The sequence below is a fragment of the Mobula hypostoma genome, chromosome 8, assembly GCF_963921235.1.
Source record: "Mobula hypostoma chromosome 8, sMobHyp1.1, whole genome shotgun sequence".
Classification (NCBI taxonomy): domain Eukaryota; kingdom Metazoa; phylum Chordata; class Chondrichthyes; order Myliobatiformes; family Myliobatidae; genus Mobula; species Mobula hypostoma.
Window position 1 is genome coordinate 86,364,427 of NC_086104.1, and position 19,120 is coordinate 86,383,546.

General features: G+C 37.8%; 1 protein-coding gene across 6 annotated transcripts in view; it reads left to right on the plus strand.

Moving 5' to 3' along the window:
- The window catches only part of ralgapa2 (Ral GTPase activating protein catalytic subunit alpha 2), a 538,758-nt gene that overhangs the window by 353,161 nt on the left and 166,477 nt on the right, over positions 1-19,120 (plus strand). For all 6 annotated transcript variants that reach the window (XM_063056244.1, XM_063056246.1, XM_063056245.1 and 3 more), the window contains one exon: positions 9,541-9,699. In XM_063056244.1, the coding sequence (XP_062912314.1) occupies positions 9,541-9,699 (159 nt within the window). The remainder of the gene's footprint in view (positions 1-9,540; positions 9,700-19,120) is intronic.

Here is a 19,120-nt window from a genome sequence, read left to right on the forward strand (position 1 = left end):
AATTAGCCTGCTCTAAATGCACCCCATTCACCATGAAAAGTCCAAATGGACAGAAAAGAAGCCCCACAGTTGTCACTTGGTTGAGCAGAAGGCTGCAGTAGGGTTTTTTCTTTGGATTTGCCCAGTTATGACATACATGGTGGCAAATCTACAGCAATGTTCCCTTTAAGATGTGCACGTGCACATACCTTTTGCTACTAGCACACAAAAGAACTTAAACTATGCACAAAAGGTTGCCACCCTCTTCCTCTTTGGCACGTTAAATTTATTTCACGATCATACACAATCATGTTTCTTTTTCCAGTTTCTGATGCTGATGGTGTTGACAACGTGGAGTTTGCAAGATCTGTCTGCACATTTTAGAACTGGCTTATTTATACTGTTTTTATTGAAGAAATTATTCAGGGTGCACATGTTGTTGTCATGGGGCAAAAAACTGCACAGCACAAGATTTTCACATACACTGTTCCTTAAAGATTAGAGGGAACATCGATCTACAGTAGAATTTATCAGAAGTTTGTCTTATAAAGTTCCCTTTTGGCTTGTCTTGCTATTTAATGAACCAAATTGTTTTATTAGATGATTTTTAAAAAATGGAATGCCTAACGTACAAACAAGTCAGGCATCTGTGGAAAGAAATGAAGCATTCTGAAGAAAGGTCATTTACCTAAAGTGTTAACTTTCTTTCTCCACAGATGCTTCCTGACATGTTGTTTTCTGGTAATTCCTGTTTATAATTTCAGATATCCATCCGAAAATTTGAATTTCATGAACTTTATTTAAATCAGCTGAATGTATACGATCACTTTGCTAAAACATTAAACACTTTTTCAAATTTCTAGAAGATGTTTTTACCATTAGTCATTATATCAATAACCTGAAGTAGATTTTATTTAATATCAATGTTTTTCAAACATAACAAAATGCAAGAGGAACGCAGCATGTGAGACAGCATCTATGGAATAAACAGGTGACTTTTTGGGAAAAGACCCTTTCTCATGATCCTTCTGATGAAGGGTCTCAGCTCGAAATGTTGACAGTTTATTCATTGCTGCCTAATCGGCTGAGTTCCTCCATCATATTGTGTGTGTCACTCTGGATTTCCAGCATCTGTAGAATCTGTTTGTTGTGTTTGTTATTTCCACTAATATAATCTGTTTGTAATAGTATGGAATAACTTAATTTCTCTACTTTAGTTCAGTTGTATCTGCTGCTTTATATTCCCTTGTATCATGGAAGAATTGTGTGTTTTGTGTGCTACACTAATTATTGAGTGGCTTCAGATAAAGAAACAGCATATGATGCTGGAGTATCACAAATAAAGTCAATATTTGCTGAATACAATGTGAGCATTTTTGTACTTACTTTAGGTTATACTTCAGAATTCTTGGTTTGCATATTTTTTAAGCTATTAATGCCTTTAATAGTTCTGCGTGCTAAACAAAATTCAGTCATTTTCAAATGAAGATGTCTTGGTAATTCTAATAAGGCCAAAGGTATTCTTCCAACAAAATGAGCTTGTGTTGCACAAAACAAAATCAGGCACATAAATCAATGAGATTTGACATTCTTTGTTTCTCACTATTTTCTGGGAAGTTGATTAGTATTCAGTTGTACATGAACATATCGACTCTGAAATCTGAGTTAAAGTCAGAATAGGTCTGATAGTCGATTTTGCGTGTTGATGGTTCGAGAAAGAAATTAAACAAAGATATAATTCAAAGGAGGGTAATCATGTTTGAATACCCTTCTCATTACACATCCCATCAATTCAAGGATTTCTTCTTTTAACATGTATTATTTGTTCTTCGCCAGAAACTGCTGCATCTAATCAATGATAGTCTCAAACAACCTGCCCTGGCATTTAATAGACCAACCAAATATGAAACCTGAGCTGCCTTCATTTCAAAATCTTTCATTTACCCAAACTTTCATTTTGGATGGGAAGTATATCAGTTCATCTCTGTAATTGTGCTTGAAGAAACTTATAAGTGAAGCACACACAATATAAGTTTAGGCAAAAATTGTATCTTAATTATTTAAGGTTTAATTTGGCTCGATGCTGCAATATCTTTGGCTGGTTATTGATCATAGTTTGCCTATTCTGGTCAGTTCTTCTCAGAGACAGATCTGAGCAATTAGGATTTCTGAATGAACCTTTTCTTCTACCATTAAAATTAGCTCACTGTTAAAGTCTGAATAAAATATCATTGACTTGTTCGTTCAGCGCAGTTTGACTTAACATAATTCAAAATTGTTTGTGTTTCAAACAATGCACTGGAATATCCATTATTCTATTTAACTTTTGTCTGCAAAATTCCACTCATATTTTACTGATGCTGACACACCATTCAAATGCGTCTGCTTAAGATCATATAATAGTACCTTGGATTTCTGAGGGTTCTCTTGGTGATCTTTCAGTATATATGAGATGATGGGTACTGTTCCAGCTGATGATAGTTTGCAAACCATATCACATACAACATTTTGAAGTTAAGTGTTGGGGCATAGCTTGGAAATTATACTGATGTGTACTGCCATTCTATCAGCATCACTAAACTTCAATCCCGGTGCCTTTAATGTAGGTAGGGAATGTTAGTGAATGTAACCAGTTCTTAAGTCACTAATCTTACCATGCTGTAAAGATAATTGTCAATTGGAAATTTTGCAACTGTTGACAAAAGCCTGGGCAAGATCTTCACAGTAGATCAGCTTTGGAAAGTAGAGGTCCGAGATCTTACTCACAAATTTCATGTTGATGGTACAAATGTGCTTTTGGAGTGCTTGAGGTTCAACCGATTACATGAACTGCTGTCTGTGTCATCCTGAGAGCAGTAAGAAAGTTGGATTGTATCAATGACAACTGAAGTTTATCCTGGGAAGTGAAGTAAGTGGTTTTGGCTTTTTGTCACATTTAGCCACAGGAAATTACTACTCATCCAAGGATAGAAGTTGGTCAGGAAGTGTGAGAGAAAAGAGATAAAGAGAAATAGATAGGTGCTTCAACAGTAGAGTTGGATTTCAGCTTTTGTATATATGCTAATTCTAGACCTTATAGCTCAGAGACATAGCACAACTTGTCAATAAACATTAGCTAGTTTTTCCATGTCTACAGATCTTGTCACTAAGAGACAGCATGCACAGGAAGATTGAAGTTGGAGAGGGGTCAATTCTGGTGATTGAAACAATGCCAAGACAAGGATAGTCTTTAAAGAATTTGGAAGTAGTACTTAAGAGTGAGGAAAATAAACTATTATCAAAAATTATGATTGGTAATATAAAATGGAATCATATGAGCAACACTGCTGAGCTTAATAGAGGAGGAAAGAGGTTGTTGGAGAATGGTATTGTCAACTACATCCAAAGCAGCACAGAAATTGAAGAAGATAACACTACCATGGGCAATTTCACAGTCACTTGTTACTTTGATTAGGATCAGTTTGAAGCTGAATGGTCAGAAATCGAAGTGGAGAAATTCAAGTAGTGTACCAAATAACTTAGGCTCAGATGAGAAGGGTTTGTGGATTTAGAAAATTAAATTCAGAAAAGTACTGAAAGTTTTCAAAAGCAGAGGGCTAAGTTTTCAATGAGTGGTATTGGTGATCTTTACAAGGGGAGATTGGTATTAACGAAAGATGTTAGTCAATAGCAATCTCCCCTTGTAAAGGTGGAATCTGTGTTACGCTCTTAACTATGTTGTAATTATACTTTGAAATCATATGCTATGGACTCGGGTTAATTGGACCATTGATTAATTGGGTCAGCTGCTTATCTGGGACAGCCCTTAAAGGAAGAAAAACTAATCCAGAAAATAACCAGGATTCCCTTTGTTTATTTAAGATGCTATGCCACTTGATTAGGACAGGAGAGTTTTGCCAAACAGTTTTTAACTAGTATCAGTTGCATGCATTTGTGTAGTCATTAGACACTGTATCATGCTTAGGCTGATCAGTTTTTAAATAGCATCATTTGCAGGTGTTTGTGTTCAAATTGCAATGATTTTGTCACTGATAGTTGGTGAGAGGTAAGTAGTAAGACAATTCAGAACTGTTTTGCTCACTACAGTTTCAAGTATTCAGGCTTGGAGATTCCAGAAATGACTGGGAGTAAAAATGAAACTATTTCACTATTGAATGTTACAATGAAAATGAAGATTTTCATCAATGGTTGTATAAGATGATGAGCGGCGTTGATCGTGTGGATAGTTAGAGGCTTTTTCCCAGGGCTGAAATGGCTAGCGCAGGAGGACACAGGTTTAAGGTGCTTGGAAGTAGATACAGAGGAGATGTCAGGGGTAAGTTTTTTTACGCAGAGAATGGTGAGTGCGTGGAATGGGCTGCCGCCGATGGTGGTGGAGGCAGATACAATAGGGTCTTTTAAGAGACTCCTGGACAGGTATATGGAGCTCAGAAAAATAGAGGGCTATGGGTAACCCTAGGTAATTTCTCAGGTAAAGACATGCACAGCTTTGTAAGATAGCTGAGTGTAGAGATTGTAATTATCAAGAGGGTATACCCCATTTTGAAGCATTCATTTGTGATTCTGATTTTCTCAGTTTCTCAATTTCAAGGGTTAAACTAGATTTCTGCCGTGAATGACATGGGTACTGTTCCAGCCGATGTTAATTTGCAACACACATAATGATTGCACAGGTGCAAGAGATTGGCCTATGATTTATTTGGGTTTAATTGATTAACAGCACAGTAGGACCATAAGACTAGGAGCAAAATTAGGTCATTCAGCCCATCTAATCTGCTCCACCATTCCATCATGGCTGATTCATTATTTCTCTCAACCTCTTTTATTTGATGCCTATCAACCTCTGCTTTAAATATACCCAATGACTTGGCCTCCACAGCTGTCTGTAGCAATGAATTTCACAGATTCCACCACCCTCTGGTTATGGAGATTACTCCTTTTCTCTCTTCCAAAGGGACATTTTTCTATTCTGAGGCTGTGCCCACTGATGCTAGACTCCCCCACTATAGGAAACATCCTTTTCACATCCACCCTATCTAGGCCTTTCAGTATTCAATAAGTTTCATTGAGATCCACCTCAGCCCCATTCTTCTAAACTTCAGTGGGTACAGGTTGAGAGTCATCAAACACTCCTCATGCGTTAACCCTTTCATTCCTGGGATCTTTCTTGTGAATCTCCTCTGGATCCTCTCCAATGCTAGCACATAATTTCTCCTCACAATACGGCAGGTATGGCCCGACCAATGCCTTATAAAGCCTTAGCATTATATCCTTAGTAATTCGCCAGTTTGCTTGGTGGAGTGTATTATAGTATAATTGACCCAGACAGAGCATGTAACCATAGGGCCATTATCAGTTTGTTAATATTAGTCAAGTTGGGAGGGCTTGGATGTGTTGGTTTGTTGTTGATGTCAATGTTAGAACATGCAGGTCATTGGAGTGGGCTGCTGCATTGCACGCAGTAGCACCTGCATTGCACGCAGTAGCACCTGCACTTTTCCATCAGGTTCTGTGTGGAAGCAGCTGTTTTCCACAAGTGTTTGCATAATCTGGATAAGTTAATGATCTCTCTTCCTGTCAAGGATTATCCGAAGTAACATCTAATGATTGATATTACCATTAACTACAAAGAGATTGATCAGTGATATTGACGATTGGATTTTTCCCCGACTCTACCTTTGTCCTCTAAGATTCCACAGCTGGCAGGTCCATGATTTGTCTGACTACTGAGGTACTTGTCTGGGATGTTTACTTTCTCTAATGAATGAAAGCCAATTCAATATGTGGTGCTCATAAGTTTGTTAAGGTGGCAAGGCAAGGGTCTTTAACCATCTCCAGAATTACAGCAAAACATTTCTCTCTCTCTGCTGTTTTTGTAAACAATCAGAACACAGGCAGGTGATAACCAGTGTCTTGCCCAGATTACTGTATCCTTTTTTGGATCTCCCCCTCCCCCTCCAACTTTCAAATCCCTTACTCACTCTTCTTTCAGTTAGTCCTGACGAAGGGTCTCGGCCTGAAACGTCGACTGCACCTCTTCCTACAGATGCTGCTTGGCCTGCTGTGTTCACCAGCAACTTTGATGTGTGTTGCTTGAATTTCCAGCATCTGCAGAATTCCTGTTGTTTACTGTATCTATTCACTGCATATGTCATCAAGACCTGTGACATTGGCAGTGTTCATAGCATAGTTGGCTTTTTTTTCCTCTATTTCACCTGTTGTCAACTGATCATTAAATTTTTCACCCCTTTATGTTCTACTTTTGCAATGAAAATAATCTTCACTTGTCTGTACTTCCCAATGAAAAATGGCTGCCCCTCTCTTTAAAACCACCTGCTCCTATCCCACTCAGCAAATCGTTTCCTACTTTCAACAACCCACCTGCCTGTATTGGCCGAGACAGAGCTGCACCGAATGAAATCCTGGCTTTTGAGTGTGGAAAATCCATTTATGCCATATGTCACTGCTGTTGGCTTTATATCCCACTGAAGTAACCAGGTAGAACAAATGTCTTGGCAGCAGTTGTTCATTTTGGGGAAATTCATTTTCTTTTCTCCATTGTTCCCAAATTATTGGAGGTATATTTCTACCTTGAAAATATTAGTCAGAAGACCTTTTAGATGCTTCATGTGCTGGAAGAAAACAAGTTAAGTAATTTTAGGGTCTGGGTATGTGAAAATGAGATTTTAAAATATGATATATTTTGGTAAGATTATCAGATCTGATCATCAAATGCTAAATTTGACAATGAATCATATCTTTGGGTTGTAATGTGTCAGTAAATTTTCAAAGGCCAGCAAATGTATATGTATCTTTTATAGCAAATTTCAATTGAAGCAGTGTCTCTGAATACAAGAATAGCCAGATTAACTGTAATTGCTTTCAAGCTTTATGAGTAGTATGTAATAAAGGTTCTCCTAAAATTGCTTTAATAAAAATGTGGGTCGTACTGTTCCATAGAACCGCAACATCTGGCATCATTACTATAAACTTCTGATCAGAGCATACATAAAGTGAAAATCAATTTGTGCATCAGCATGCTGCAGTCCTCTGACTCTATCTCACTAAATCATAGTTAATGGTTTTTAAAAAAAAATGAGCAGCAAAAACTAATGAGGTGATTTAGCTTATCGAAAAATGTTTAAAAGTAGTAAGCTCTCATTTTTGTTGTGTGCCTCCAACCCCATGCTGAACCCTGTGCTCTTAGAGTGGAAATTAGTTAGCTTTGTTAGATTAGATTTTTAGCAGCACAGAGGTTGCAAGCTGTGACAGAGCTGTGCTATTGGATTTGTACGATTCATTTGGCTCCACGAACTGTAATTGCACTTGTGTCTTACAAGGCTTTTTTAGCCTGCGGCAGGACTGGAGCAGGAAAACAAATTGGCAGGGTTACAGTAAGAATGAAGGCGAATGAAAGGCACACATTATCAATCTCCAGGCTGTGCTATTCCTCCAGGAAGTTTCTTGGTTAATTTACAAATAAAACTCCGTCTTTGAGGAAGAGGACACTGTAGTGCAAACAAAGGGGGTGGTCAGGCTTTAGTGTGACTGAATAACAGGGCCACCATGCCTACATGACAACAGGAACTTTCAATCAAATTGACGACTCCATTCTTGAGGCAGCTGGCTTTGCTAATGCAATTAGCACGAAGGAGGTCAGGCTGCCGGGTGCAGAGCTTTGACCAGTGTCATCAGTGGTGTGCTAGCCACCCGGCTAACAGCTTGCAAAATGATTCACATGAGTAAATGAGTTCTGTGGCACATGTCTAATTAGCCAAGGATTCGGATGTTTTCATTGGTCAACAGAATCAAATATTTCTTCCCATTCACCGTCTGTTTTTTATGTTATTCACAAAGAAGCATCAGCACTTTTTTTTGAGTAAGGTCAGTATAAGGTGAATGATGTGAAGCTGGAAGGTGACAACAATATAGACTTGAATCTTTTTTTATTGGTAAAACAAAATTGGGTGTCTCAATAGCTGTCAATGAAACAATTGTCTAAGAATGTGTTTTGAAATTAATTTGCATAGACAGATTGTACTTTTCCTATTTCATGATACTTATAATTTTGAAGACATTTTCTCAGAGCACATTATTAGGAACATAATAAATATTTGAATACCTCTTGCCAATTGGAGATGTTCAGTAATAAAAGAATTCATAGTATCCCTAGACTGGGAGGAGAGAGGACATTGAGCAATGTGCTTAATAATTTCTCAATACTTAAGAGCTGGAAATGCACATATGAGATCATTGTAATGATAATGGCTGTGATCTGACCCATAGTTAAATCACCAGTGGATTCTGGTACATAATGGAAAGTCACTAGCTATGAGAATGCTACTGCTCATGGTTCTACAGCCTAGTTTGTAAAGCTTTATTTGTTGATGGGGTGATTTGAAAAAATGTAAGGAGAACAGCTGGCTGAGCGTTTTTATGTCAGTATGATGTACCAATTTGATGTAATCATTGTGTGTGCAATGTTATTTTAATGCTTTTGATACTGAAACTAACCATGCTGTTAGCATCAAATTTCGCGTAATTAATATTTTAAAAATCCTCTCATATCTTTCATTGTTTCTACAATGTAACTACAATCGAGAAATAAAATACAAGCACTGGCAAAATGTTGTGTTCATAACTTTAATGGAGTGCTGCCAAATAATTTTGACCTTAAGCACAAAGTAATCTAGGATTCTGGCCATCACATTACTGCCATTTCAACTCATTCTTTCTGGGTAACTGTCATGTTGCTTTTTAGGCTGCACTGCAAATCAAATGTATTGGAAAAAATATGTAACAAGTAAAAAAGGCAGTATTCTGCAAATGAATCACAACAAAACCTGCTACAAAATAATCGAGTAAATTTGACATTCTAGCTCATTCTCCAATTATAGTATGGCTGTAATGTGTGTGTGATTTTAAAATATCTTCATGAGACCAGACTTTCTGTTGATCTGGACACTCAGGGCAGGTAATTCAGAAGACGTGAAAAGATTTCCATGTTGGGATTCTCTTATCAAGTGGTGTCCAAGCATTGAACTGTCAGTCAATACGAGCATCTGACACTTTTGCTGAAATTACTTATGGATTTAGCAGTCCAAACCAATTAGCTGCCTCCTCAAAGCACAGTGTTCAGGAAATCCATTTCCCTGGACAGAAAATGCCTCAATATCTACCTACATTTAACTGAATAATCACCAGATCAGATGGTCTGTTTTATCACCAAATATTGCCAGCTGTCTAGGAGTATTCAAACTTCTATGTCCAATAATATGTACTGCATCCAAGTCTGCAGATTTACTTCAGAATTTCTACAGTGGTTTGATCATATGTGAAAAATATAATCTTTCAATGTAAACTAATTTCATAAAGCATTCTTTCTTTCCAGGCCTATCAACTAATTAATTCAGGCAAATTAATTGGAAAAGTTTTCACCTTTTACTATTTTGAATCTTCCAGCCATTGAGGCAAATTAATTAAATTTATAGATGTTGACCATGTAATGAGGTACTAATATCACTAGATGACAATTAATCGAGAGCCAATTTATCATTGCAGCTTCGTCACTTGGGAAATGATGAAGTTCACATCATCTGGTCAGAGCACACAAGGGATTATCGCAGGGGAATCATTCCTACAGATTTTGGTGATGTCTTAATCATCATTTATCCGATGAAAAATTGCATGTTCTACATTCAAATCCTCAAGAAACCAGAAGTAAGTATAATTTCATTTTGATTTGCTGAAGGCTACTGTACAGCATAAATTGAGGTTCATTTTAATCACCAAGCAGCATTATTTTGGCAGGAGGTCTCCTGATTACAAGTAAAGTAAATTTTTATTGAGTGCACTGCTGTATGAAACCTTGGTTGGCAAGGAATCAGGAGCTTCTGTTTTTGGAATTTTTTTTATATAAGTTTTTCATTACAGAAGACTGTTAAATACATTGTACCTGCAATCGTTCTCAGAGAGTTAGCAACCTAACCCTATTCTCTTTCCTCGTACCATAGTACCTGTCACTTTTCAAAATATTGGTCCAGTTAGCTTTCAAAATGTGCTTGAACACTGCTTTTAACAATGTCTCTAATAGGAAGTTCTATCTTTAAAAAGTTAGGTTTCCTAATCACTCTTCTTCTCACTCCTAATTTTAATTGGCCAGTCCATATAAAGTTGTTGGTGGGAAAACTTCAAAATAGTAGTACAGATTATACAAGTGATCATTAAATCAAGGACTAGCTAACAACCTGCTGGAGGAGCTCTGTGGATTGAGCAGTATCTGTGGGGGCAACGGAATTGCTAATATTTCAGGGAGAATTCCTTTCCCCCCACTGATGCTCATTGACCACTGAGTTCCTCCAGTAGACAGCTTGTTGCTCCAGATTCCAGCATCTGCAATTTCATGTGTCTTCATTAAATAGAGTCAGTATTGATTTGTTAAATGTCGCTGATGTTTAATTAATCTGACTGAATATTTTTGATGAAGCAATGGAGCAGGTTCATGAAGGAAATTTGGTGAATGTCATCTTTATGGGTCTAAAGGAAGTGTCATAAATTCCATATAAATTCTGGTAAGCAAAATTAAAGATTAAAAGGTTAGCTTTATTTGTCACATGTACATCAAAACATATAACGATATGTATTGTTTACAATGTGCTGGGGGGACACTTCTGTGCCATTGTAACACATCAAAGTTGCTGGTGAACGCAGCAGGCCAGGCAGCATCTCTAGGAAGAGGTACCGTTGGCGTTTCGGGCCGAAACCCTTCGTCAGGACCATTGTAACAAGCTCGCAATACAGTTGAGGCCTATGGTGGAAACAGACATGTGACAATAGGGTGAACAAATAAAGATGATGTTGTATTAAGTACTTGCTTTTCAGATGAGGAAGGTAGAACAGTAGTGGTTCCCAGGAATCATTGCACAAGATAAATTTCCACAATTTATTGATGAAACAAAACTTAAGGTAACAGCAGACAGTAAAAACACACCAAGAGGATGTAATCTGGCAGAATGGGGGAGACAAGTGATATAAAATTTAAGACAGAGAATTAAAGTGATGTAGTTTAACATGAAACAAGGGGAGACATCATTGGCTAAGTAGCACGATTCTACAGGATGTGCAGGTATTTTGAAAATAATTGGATAAGATCGATTAAATTCTAATTTGAAATCTCTTAAGAGTTTGCATACTCAAATTAAAATTTTCATTTGCACCAAATATTTACTCATATGAGCAATTAAATATAACGCACTTCTCTACCGTTATAGCCATGTGGCCATTAGTAATTTAGCATGGCCACTGAACAGGACTGTGCTTTAATTTCTAAAGACATAAGAAATGGTGATATATTTGTAGCAGTTCATCATTCCATACATGTACTCTCGATTTTCTCTTTCTATAACTGTTATGGTGTTACTATTGATTCTGTTCCAGTCAAAGATAACAGTAATGATTATCTTTGATTCTTCAATACTGTTTTAAAAGTTAACAGCTGCAGACCAAATTTTACTGGTTCATGCCAGTGGCATCAAATACAATTATTTATTTTTATATATATATATATACATATATATATATATATATATAAACACTGACTGTTTACTCTGCCACTGGACTCGGATACTCAGATCAAGGGGTCTGGGCCAACAAAGCAATAGAGCTGAATCTTCACTTTAGCTTGTACATGTTTCTTTCTTTTCAGAATAAGACGAACATTTTGTCTATTAATTTATCACTAGTTTTGTCAATACTATCAGCTTAGTAAGTGTTTATATAGGTCCTGAAAATAGTGCTTAAATCTCAGCAAAACTGGTTAATTGTCCTTTTACTGAGCTTGGAGCCATGAGGTTACTTGTAATTGAAGTAGCAGCAATGAAGATTTTTTGTAATATTTATTTCTTGGGATATAGGCATTATTAACAAGACCAGTTTTCTCATGTGGCCCTAATTGGCTTTGGGGGAAGTGATATTGAATGAACTAGTGAATATACTCCATTATTGTTGAGTGGAGAGTTGCGAGGTTTAGACAACATGCAGCGGTGAGCAAGAGCTGGACCTATTTTATTATATTAAGCAAAGTTGTATCATCACCAGATCAGCCGAGTGGAAGAGCATTATGGAAGAGCATCATTTGATGGCCTTGACCATTTTTTCTCAACCATCATGATGCTATCATTGAGAAAACAATCTTCTTACAGAAATAATTCAACTCAATACCAGTGGATGACATGTTACTGTTTTCAGCTGTTTAACCTGTCAATATTATAACAGGAATTTTTTAGAAACTTCATGTATGATTTTACAGACAGCAAAGGATTAAGATTTGATATTAGGCTGAATCTGAAACAGATGAAAGATTATATTGTAGACCTCGAGGTTGCTGCCACAGTACTGCCACAGTAAGGAGCTGTGGCTATGCAGTGGCTGATATCAAGGTAAGGTACCCGCTTATTCCTCTCCATAGGTGCTGCCTGACTTGCTGATTTTGTAGGATTTTTGCTTAACATACCTAAAACCTAACTGTTTCACTATGTTATAAGCAAATAAGTTTTACTGAGAGTTTTTTATTTCTTTTTATTTATTCAAAAAAACACAATTGGGGTTCATATGAGAAAGGAGCAATGAGGTTAAGGAATCAGATTATAACCGGAGAGCTGAAGCCACACCACTAGTGAAGAAGATGGGAAAAGCCTATGATTTTGGAGGGTGACAGAGGTAGAAAAGGTCAATGTGTGGAAAAACTTTGCCTTCAGCTCCCTTTAACTATATAGCCTCTCACCTTAACATGTCTCCTCTAGTTCTAGACTCCCTTGCCCTCAGGAAAAAAAATTCTGATTATACATCCTATCTGTGCCTCTCATTATTTTGTAAGCATCTAGAAGGTTATCCTGCCATCTCCTACATAAGAATAAACGTAACCTAGGTAACTACAGAAAACCATCCTGTTGAACCTCTTCTACACTCTTTCTAAAGCAATGTACACAGGCAGCACCTACGGAAATGAATAACTAATTGATGTTTCAGGCTGGGACCCTTCCTCGGGTCTACCCTCTTTGTAATGTTATCACATCGCTCTAATAGGACAATGACCAGAACTGTACACGGTATTTTCTAGCCTAAGCAATATTTTCTGTACCTGCGTGATGGACGCAGCTTGTACTTATTGTTGCCATCTATAATCATTTTGATCATTTGGGGGGAATGTGTACTGTGATAAGTTAATGGAAATGGAGATCAATGAACAAAATGCTGATCATTTTGACCTCTTGTTTTTGAAGCCTTTTATTTTGTTAGAACCTTTACTGGACAATAAATCTATGATTTTTAAGTTGCATTTGTTAAATAATTGGTGATATATATAGAAACCATAGAAAAACTACAGCACAGAAACAGGCCTTTTGGCCCTTCTTGGCTGTGCCAAACCATTTTCTGCCTAGTCCCACTGACTTGCACACAGACCATATCCCTCCATACACCTCCCATCCATGTATCTGTCCAATTTATTCTTAAATGTTAAAGAACCCGCATTTACCACCTCGTCTGGCAGCTCATTCCATACTCTCACCACTCTCTGTGTGAAGAAGCCCCCCACAATGTTCCCTTTAACCTTTTCCCCGCCTCACCCTTAACCCATGTCCTCTGGGTTTTTTTTTTCCCCTTGCCTTAGTGGAAAAAGCCAGCTTGCATTCACTCTATCTATACCCATCATAATTTTATATACCTCTATCAAATCTCCCCTCATTCTTCTACGCTCCAGGGAATAAAGTCCTAACCTATTCAACCTTTCTCTGTAACTGAGTTTCTCAAGTCCCGGCAACATCCTTGTAAACCTTCTCTGCACTCTTTCAACCTTATTTATATCCTTCCTGTAATTTGGTGACCAAAACTGAACACAATACTCCAGATTCGGCCTCACCAATGCCTTATACAATCTCATCATAACATTCCAGCTCTTATACTCAATACTTTGATGAATAAAGGCCAATGTACCAAAAGCTCTCTTTACGACCCTATCTACCTGTGACGCCACTTTTAGGGAATTTTGTATCTGTATTCCCAGATCCCTCTGTTCTACTGCACTCCTCAGTGCCTTACCATTAACCCTGTATGTTCTACCTTGGTTTGTCCTTCCAACGTGCAATACCTCACACTTGTCTGTATTAAACTCCATCTGCCATTTTTCAGCCCATTTTTCCAGCTGGTCCAAGTCCCTCTGCAGGCTCTGAAAACTTTCCTCACTGTCTACTACACCTCCAATCTTTGTATCATCAGCAAATTTGCTGATCCAATTTACCACATTATCATCCAGATCATTGATATAGATGACAAATAACAATGGACCCAGCACTGATCCCTGTGGCACACCACTAGTCACAGGCCTCCACTCGGAGAAGCAACTCTCTACTACCACTCTTTGGCTTCTACCATTGAGCCAATGTCTAGTCCAATTTACCACCTCTCCATGTATACCTAGCGACTGAATTTTCCTAACTAACCTCCCATGCGGGACCTTGTCAAAGGCCTTACTGAAGTCCATGTAGACAATATCCACTGCCTTCCCTTCATCCACTTTCCTGGTAACCTCGTCGAAAAACTCCAAGAGATTGGTCAAACATGACCTACCACGCACAAAGCCATGTTGACTCTCCCTAATAAGTCCCTGTCTATCCAAATGCTTGTAGATTCTGTCTCTTAATACTCCCTCCAATAACTTACCTACTACTGACATTAAACTTACCGGCCTATAATTTCCCGGATTACTTATCGATCCTTTTTTAAACAATGGAACAACATGAGCCACTCTCCAATCCTCCGGCACCTCACCCGTAGACAGCGACATTTTAAATATTTCTGCCAGGGCCCCTGCAATTTCAACACTAGTCTCCTTCAAGGTCCGAGGGAACACCTTGTCAGGTCCCGGGGATTTATCCACTTTAATTTTCCTCAAGACAGCAAGCACCTCCTCCTTTTCAATCTGTACAGTTTCCATGATCTCACTACTTGTTTCCCTTAACTCCATAGACTTCATGCCAGTTTCCTTAGTAAATACAGACGCAAAAAACCTATTTAAGATCGCCCCCATTTCCTTTGGTTCCGCACATAGCCGACCACTCTGATCTTCAAGAGGACCAATTTTATCCCTTACAATCCTTTTGCTCTTAATATTCCTGTAAAAGCTCTTTGGATTATCCTTCACTTTGACTGCCAAAGCAACCTCATGTCTTCTTTTAGCCCTCCTGATTTCTTTCTTAAGTATTTTCTTGCACTTCTTATACTCCTCAAGCACCTTATTTACTCCCTGCTTTCTATACACGTCATACAACTCCCTCTTCTTCTTTATCAGAGTTGCAATATCCCTTGAGAACCAAGGTTCCTTATTCCTATTCACTTTGCCTTTAATCCTGACAGGAACATACAAACTCTGCACTCTCAGAATTTCTCCTTTGAAGGCTTCCCACCTACCAATCACACCTTTGCCAGAGAACAACCTGTCCCAATCCACGCTTTTTAGATCCTTTCTCATTTCTTCAAATTTGGCCGCCTTCCAGTTCAGAACCTCAACCCTAGGACCAGATCTATCCCTGTCCATGATCAAGTTGAAACTAATGGTGTTATGATCACTGGAACCAAAGTGCTCCCCTACACAGACTTCCGTCACTTGTCCTAACTCGTTTCCTAACAGGAGATCCAATATTGCATCCCCTCTAGTTGGTCCCTCTATATATTGATTTAGAAAACTTTCCTGAACACATTTTACAAACTCTAAACCATCTAGACCCCTAACAGTATGGGAGTCCCAATCAATATATGGAAAATTAAAATCCCCTACCACCACAACTTTATGTTTCCTGCAGTTGCCTGTCTTGAATAATTTTCACAGGTGGTCAATTAATGTATTTGGCTGTATCTTTATCTTTTACTTCTTCCAGTGGTTAGTGTCAAATCTGATACCACCTAAAATGAGTTGAGTGTTTTGTTTCTTGTGCTTACAGTAACAGATCATGTTCTCTATACTTTCTGGATATATATATATCAATTAATTAATGTAATGGTCTTCATCAACTTTTATTGTAGTGTGTTAAAACCAAGGCTTCACTGCATATTAGTACATTTTTATGTCCAGTGTGTTCCGCTCGTGTCTTTTGGATATTCTAGAAATTGTTACTCTTGTAGTTTAAATAATCTAAAAGCCTGGAGATTCAAAATAGTGTTGTCAAAGCCTGGACAGCATGTTGAGCTGACATCAAAGATTCCTCTCCCTCACACAGAGCAATGACAAGGAAGTGGGGAATGGTGAAATTTCCCAAAGACCCGTTGATCTGGAAGCATATTAATGACAGCACTGAAGAATTTACTTATTCTGTATCTTTGAAGTTTACTGCACTAGCCACATGCACAGTGAAATGCAGTTGAATAAGGATATGTCATAATTAACCCAAGTTTGCATAATGATTCTTTGCAAAGTCAAAGTAGAGTTTATTCTCATATGTACAAGTACAAGCATGCAATGAAAATCTTACAACAGCATCACAGACATATAGCATTAGATACATATCATTCACAAGAAAAATAGAAGTATAAATTATATGAAATAATGCAAGAAAGAACACACTTGGAACATAAAATGTCCATTGTAGTGCAAAATGGTCATAATATTGCTGTGGTAGTAGTTAGGGTTGTGCAGGTTGATTCAAGAACCGAATGTTTGAAGGGAAGTAGCTGGTGTTGAACTCGGTGCTGTGGGATTTCAGGCTTTTGTACCTCCTTCCTGATGGTAGCTGGGAGAAGTTATCATGATCTGGATGGTGGACATCTTTAATGCTGGATGTAACCAACTTACCATCTGAGGGAGAGAAAATGTCTAGGGTATGTGGGGGGTCATTGATTATAGTGGCTGCTAAGCAGTATTCATTTGGGTAGAATGCTTTCTATGATCTATCTATAAAAGTTGGTGAGGGTCAAAGGGGGCATGGAAGTAGAGATGCTGTTATGCTTCCTTGGCCATGCCATCTATGTGATTAGATTAAACAGGCTATTGCTAATGTTCACTCCTAGGAACTTGTAGCTCTCAATCCTCATGACCTCAGCACCGTTGATGTTAACAGGTGCACATGCATAACGCCTTTTCCAATACTTTGTGAACAGCTCTTTTGTTTTTGCAATACTGAGGGAAGATTGTCGTCATGACCATCTACCATGATGACTATTTTCTTCTAGTACTCTGGCTCATCATTATTTGAGATTCGGCTCACTACAGTGGTGCCCAGGAATATAGCTACGGGTTCAGAGCAGAATCTGGCTAAACAGTCATGAGTGTGTGGGGAGTGAAGTTGGGGTCTGAGGACATAGTCTTGTACAACACCAATACTAAAAATAACCACAACAGAGGTGTTGCTACTTATCATTACTGGTTGTAGTCTGTTGGTGAGGAAGTCAAGGATCCAGCTGCAAAGAGAGGTGTTGAGTCCCAGGTCAAAGAGTTAGAGATGAGTTTCTGAGGCATTGTAGTATTGAAAGTAGAGCTGTAATCATTAAACAATAGTCTCATGTAGCTGTCTTTACTGTCCATATGTTCCAGGGATGAGTGTAGGACTAGGGAAATGGCATCTGCTGTGGACCTGGTTTGTTCATTTAAAAATATGCATTTGCTGTCATTTGGCTGAACTACGTAAGTTTTCAGTATTCTAATATGTAATGAGTTTAATGTCATAATGTTTGACTGTATTTTCCAAAAATATATAATTTTTAATTCTTTAATAGGTTATTCAAGTCAAGACTTAAACTTAGATATGAAAGAGAGATAAAGTGAGCTTTTTGTACACCACAGCAAATGGTAGAAAGCATCATTCTCCACTGGGGTTCCACAAACATTTATCCTTAAGTGTTAAAAGATTTATTCCAAGGTTGACTCTAAAATGAATGAAAGAGAATGGTTAAGAATAATGAATATTGTGAAAGAATTATACATACAGTATTGTTGTTCTTGTGGACTCCATCGTTAAACTGTTTCTTAACCAAGCGGCTTCCTTTATCAAGTTACAGAATCCATGGAAACAGACATAGCTGTGGACAGGGTTTCGAACATGCTGCTTATTTGTTTCGCTGATGTTTGTTGACATATTAGATATGCATGGACAAATGTTAAAGTGAAAAATCTTTTTAAATTTAAGCATATTAACATCAGAAGAGTTTTCTGATAAACTAGCTTTTACTTTTGTTACTAATGTCTGTCTTTCTTGTTTTTATTCACTGCTTGGCAACCATGCATTGATTTGCACATTCTTTTGTCTTCATTAATTAAGTGATGCAATTATCATGAACTGCAACACAATCCTCCTCAAACAAAACCTTTTTCAAGAAGAATAGAAAGTCTGCCAATGCAACACGCGTCACAGATGTATGGAGGATACTGAAAACAATAACTGCAAAAGCGATTTACAGAATGGGGCCAAGAGCGTTGTACAAGCTTAGTTCACTGCAGATGCCACTAGGGACATACAACGGGTTCCCCTGGACACAATGCCATTTAGTGTGCAGTTAGTGAAGTGAAATTAATGCTCAGCCGTTTGATATCAAGTTTAAGATTACTCAGACCCATTTGTCAACAATGTCAGACATACCTAAAATAATTGTAGCACAGAATGTTTATGTACAAAGTATGTAATGTAAGCAAGGCACATGTCGTTTTCTGGCATCTTGTACAAAAGTAAGACAGCAATGGATAAGTAATTTGATGCTGTTGAGATCACCCCATAGAGGGATGAGAATAAAATAGAACTGCTATTTCATTCTGTACTTTACCCTATTCTGCACTAATGTATGTTTGCACTAAACCTGCAAGATATCAGTTGTTAACTACATGTTATTCAGTGAATTTAATTTCTGATTCAAGAAGTCTCTTTTAATTGTCATCAGATTAATTTATCATTTTTCCTGTATACATTTATTACAATAATGACTTGTTGCAAATTTTCCAACGATCAGGAGCAAGTGGTGCTGTATATAATTGACAAGAAGGATTCTTGTGTCTGGTATAAAGACCTGGGCACAAATCTTTTCAGAGCAAAAAAAAAGAGCATGCGGCCTCTTATATAAGAAGAGGGAATAGATGCGTGCACAGATTTTGTTTTGTTCCATT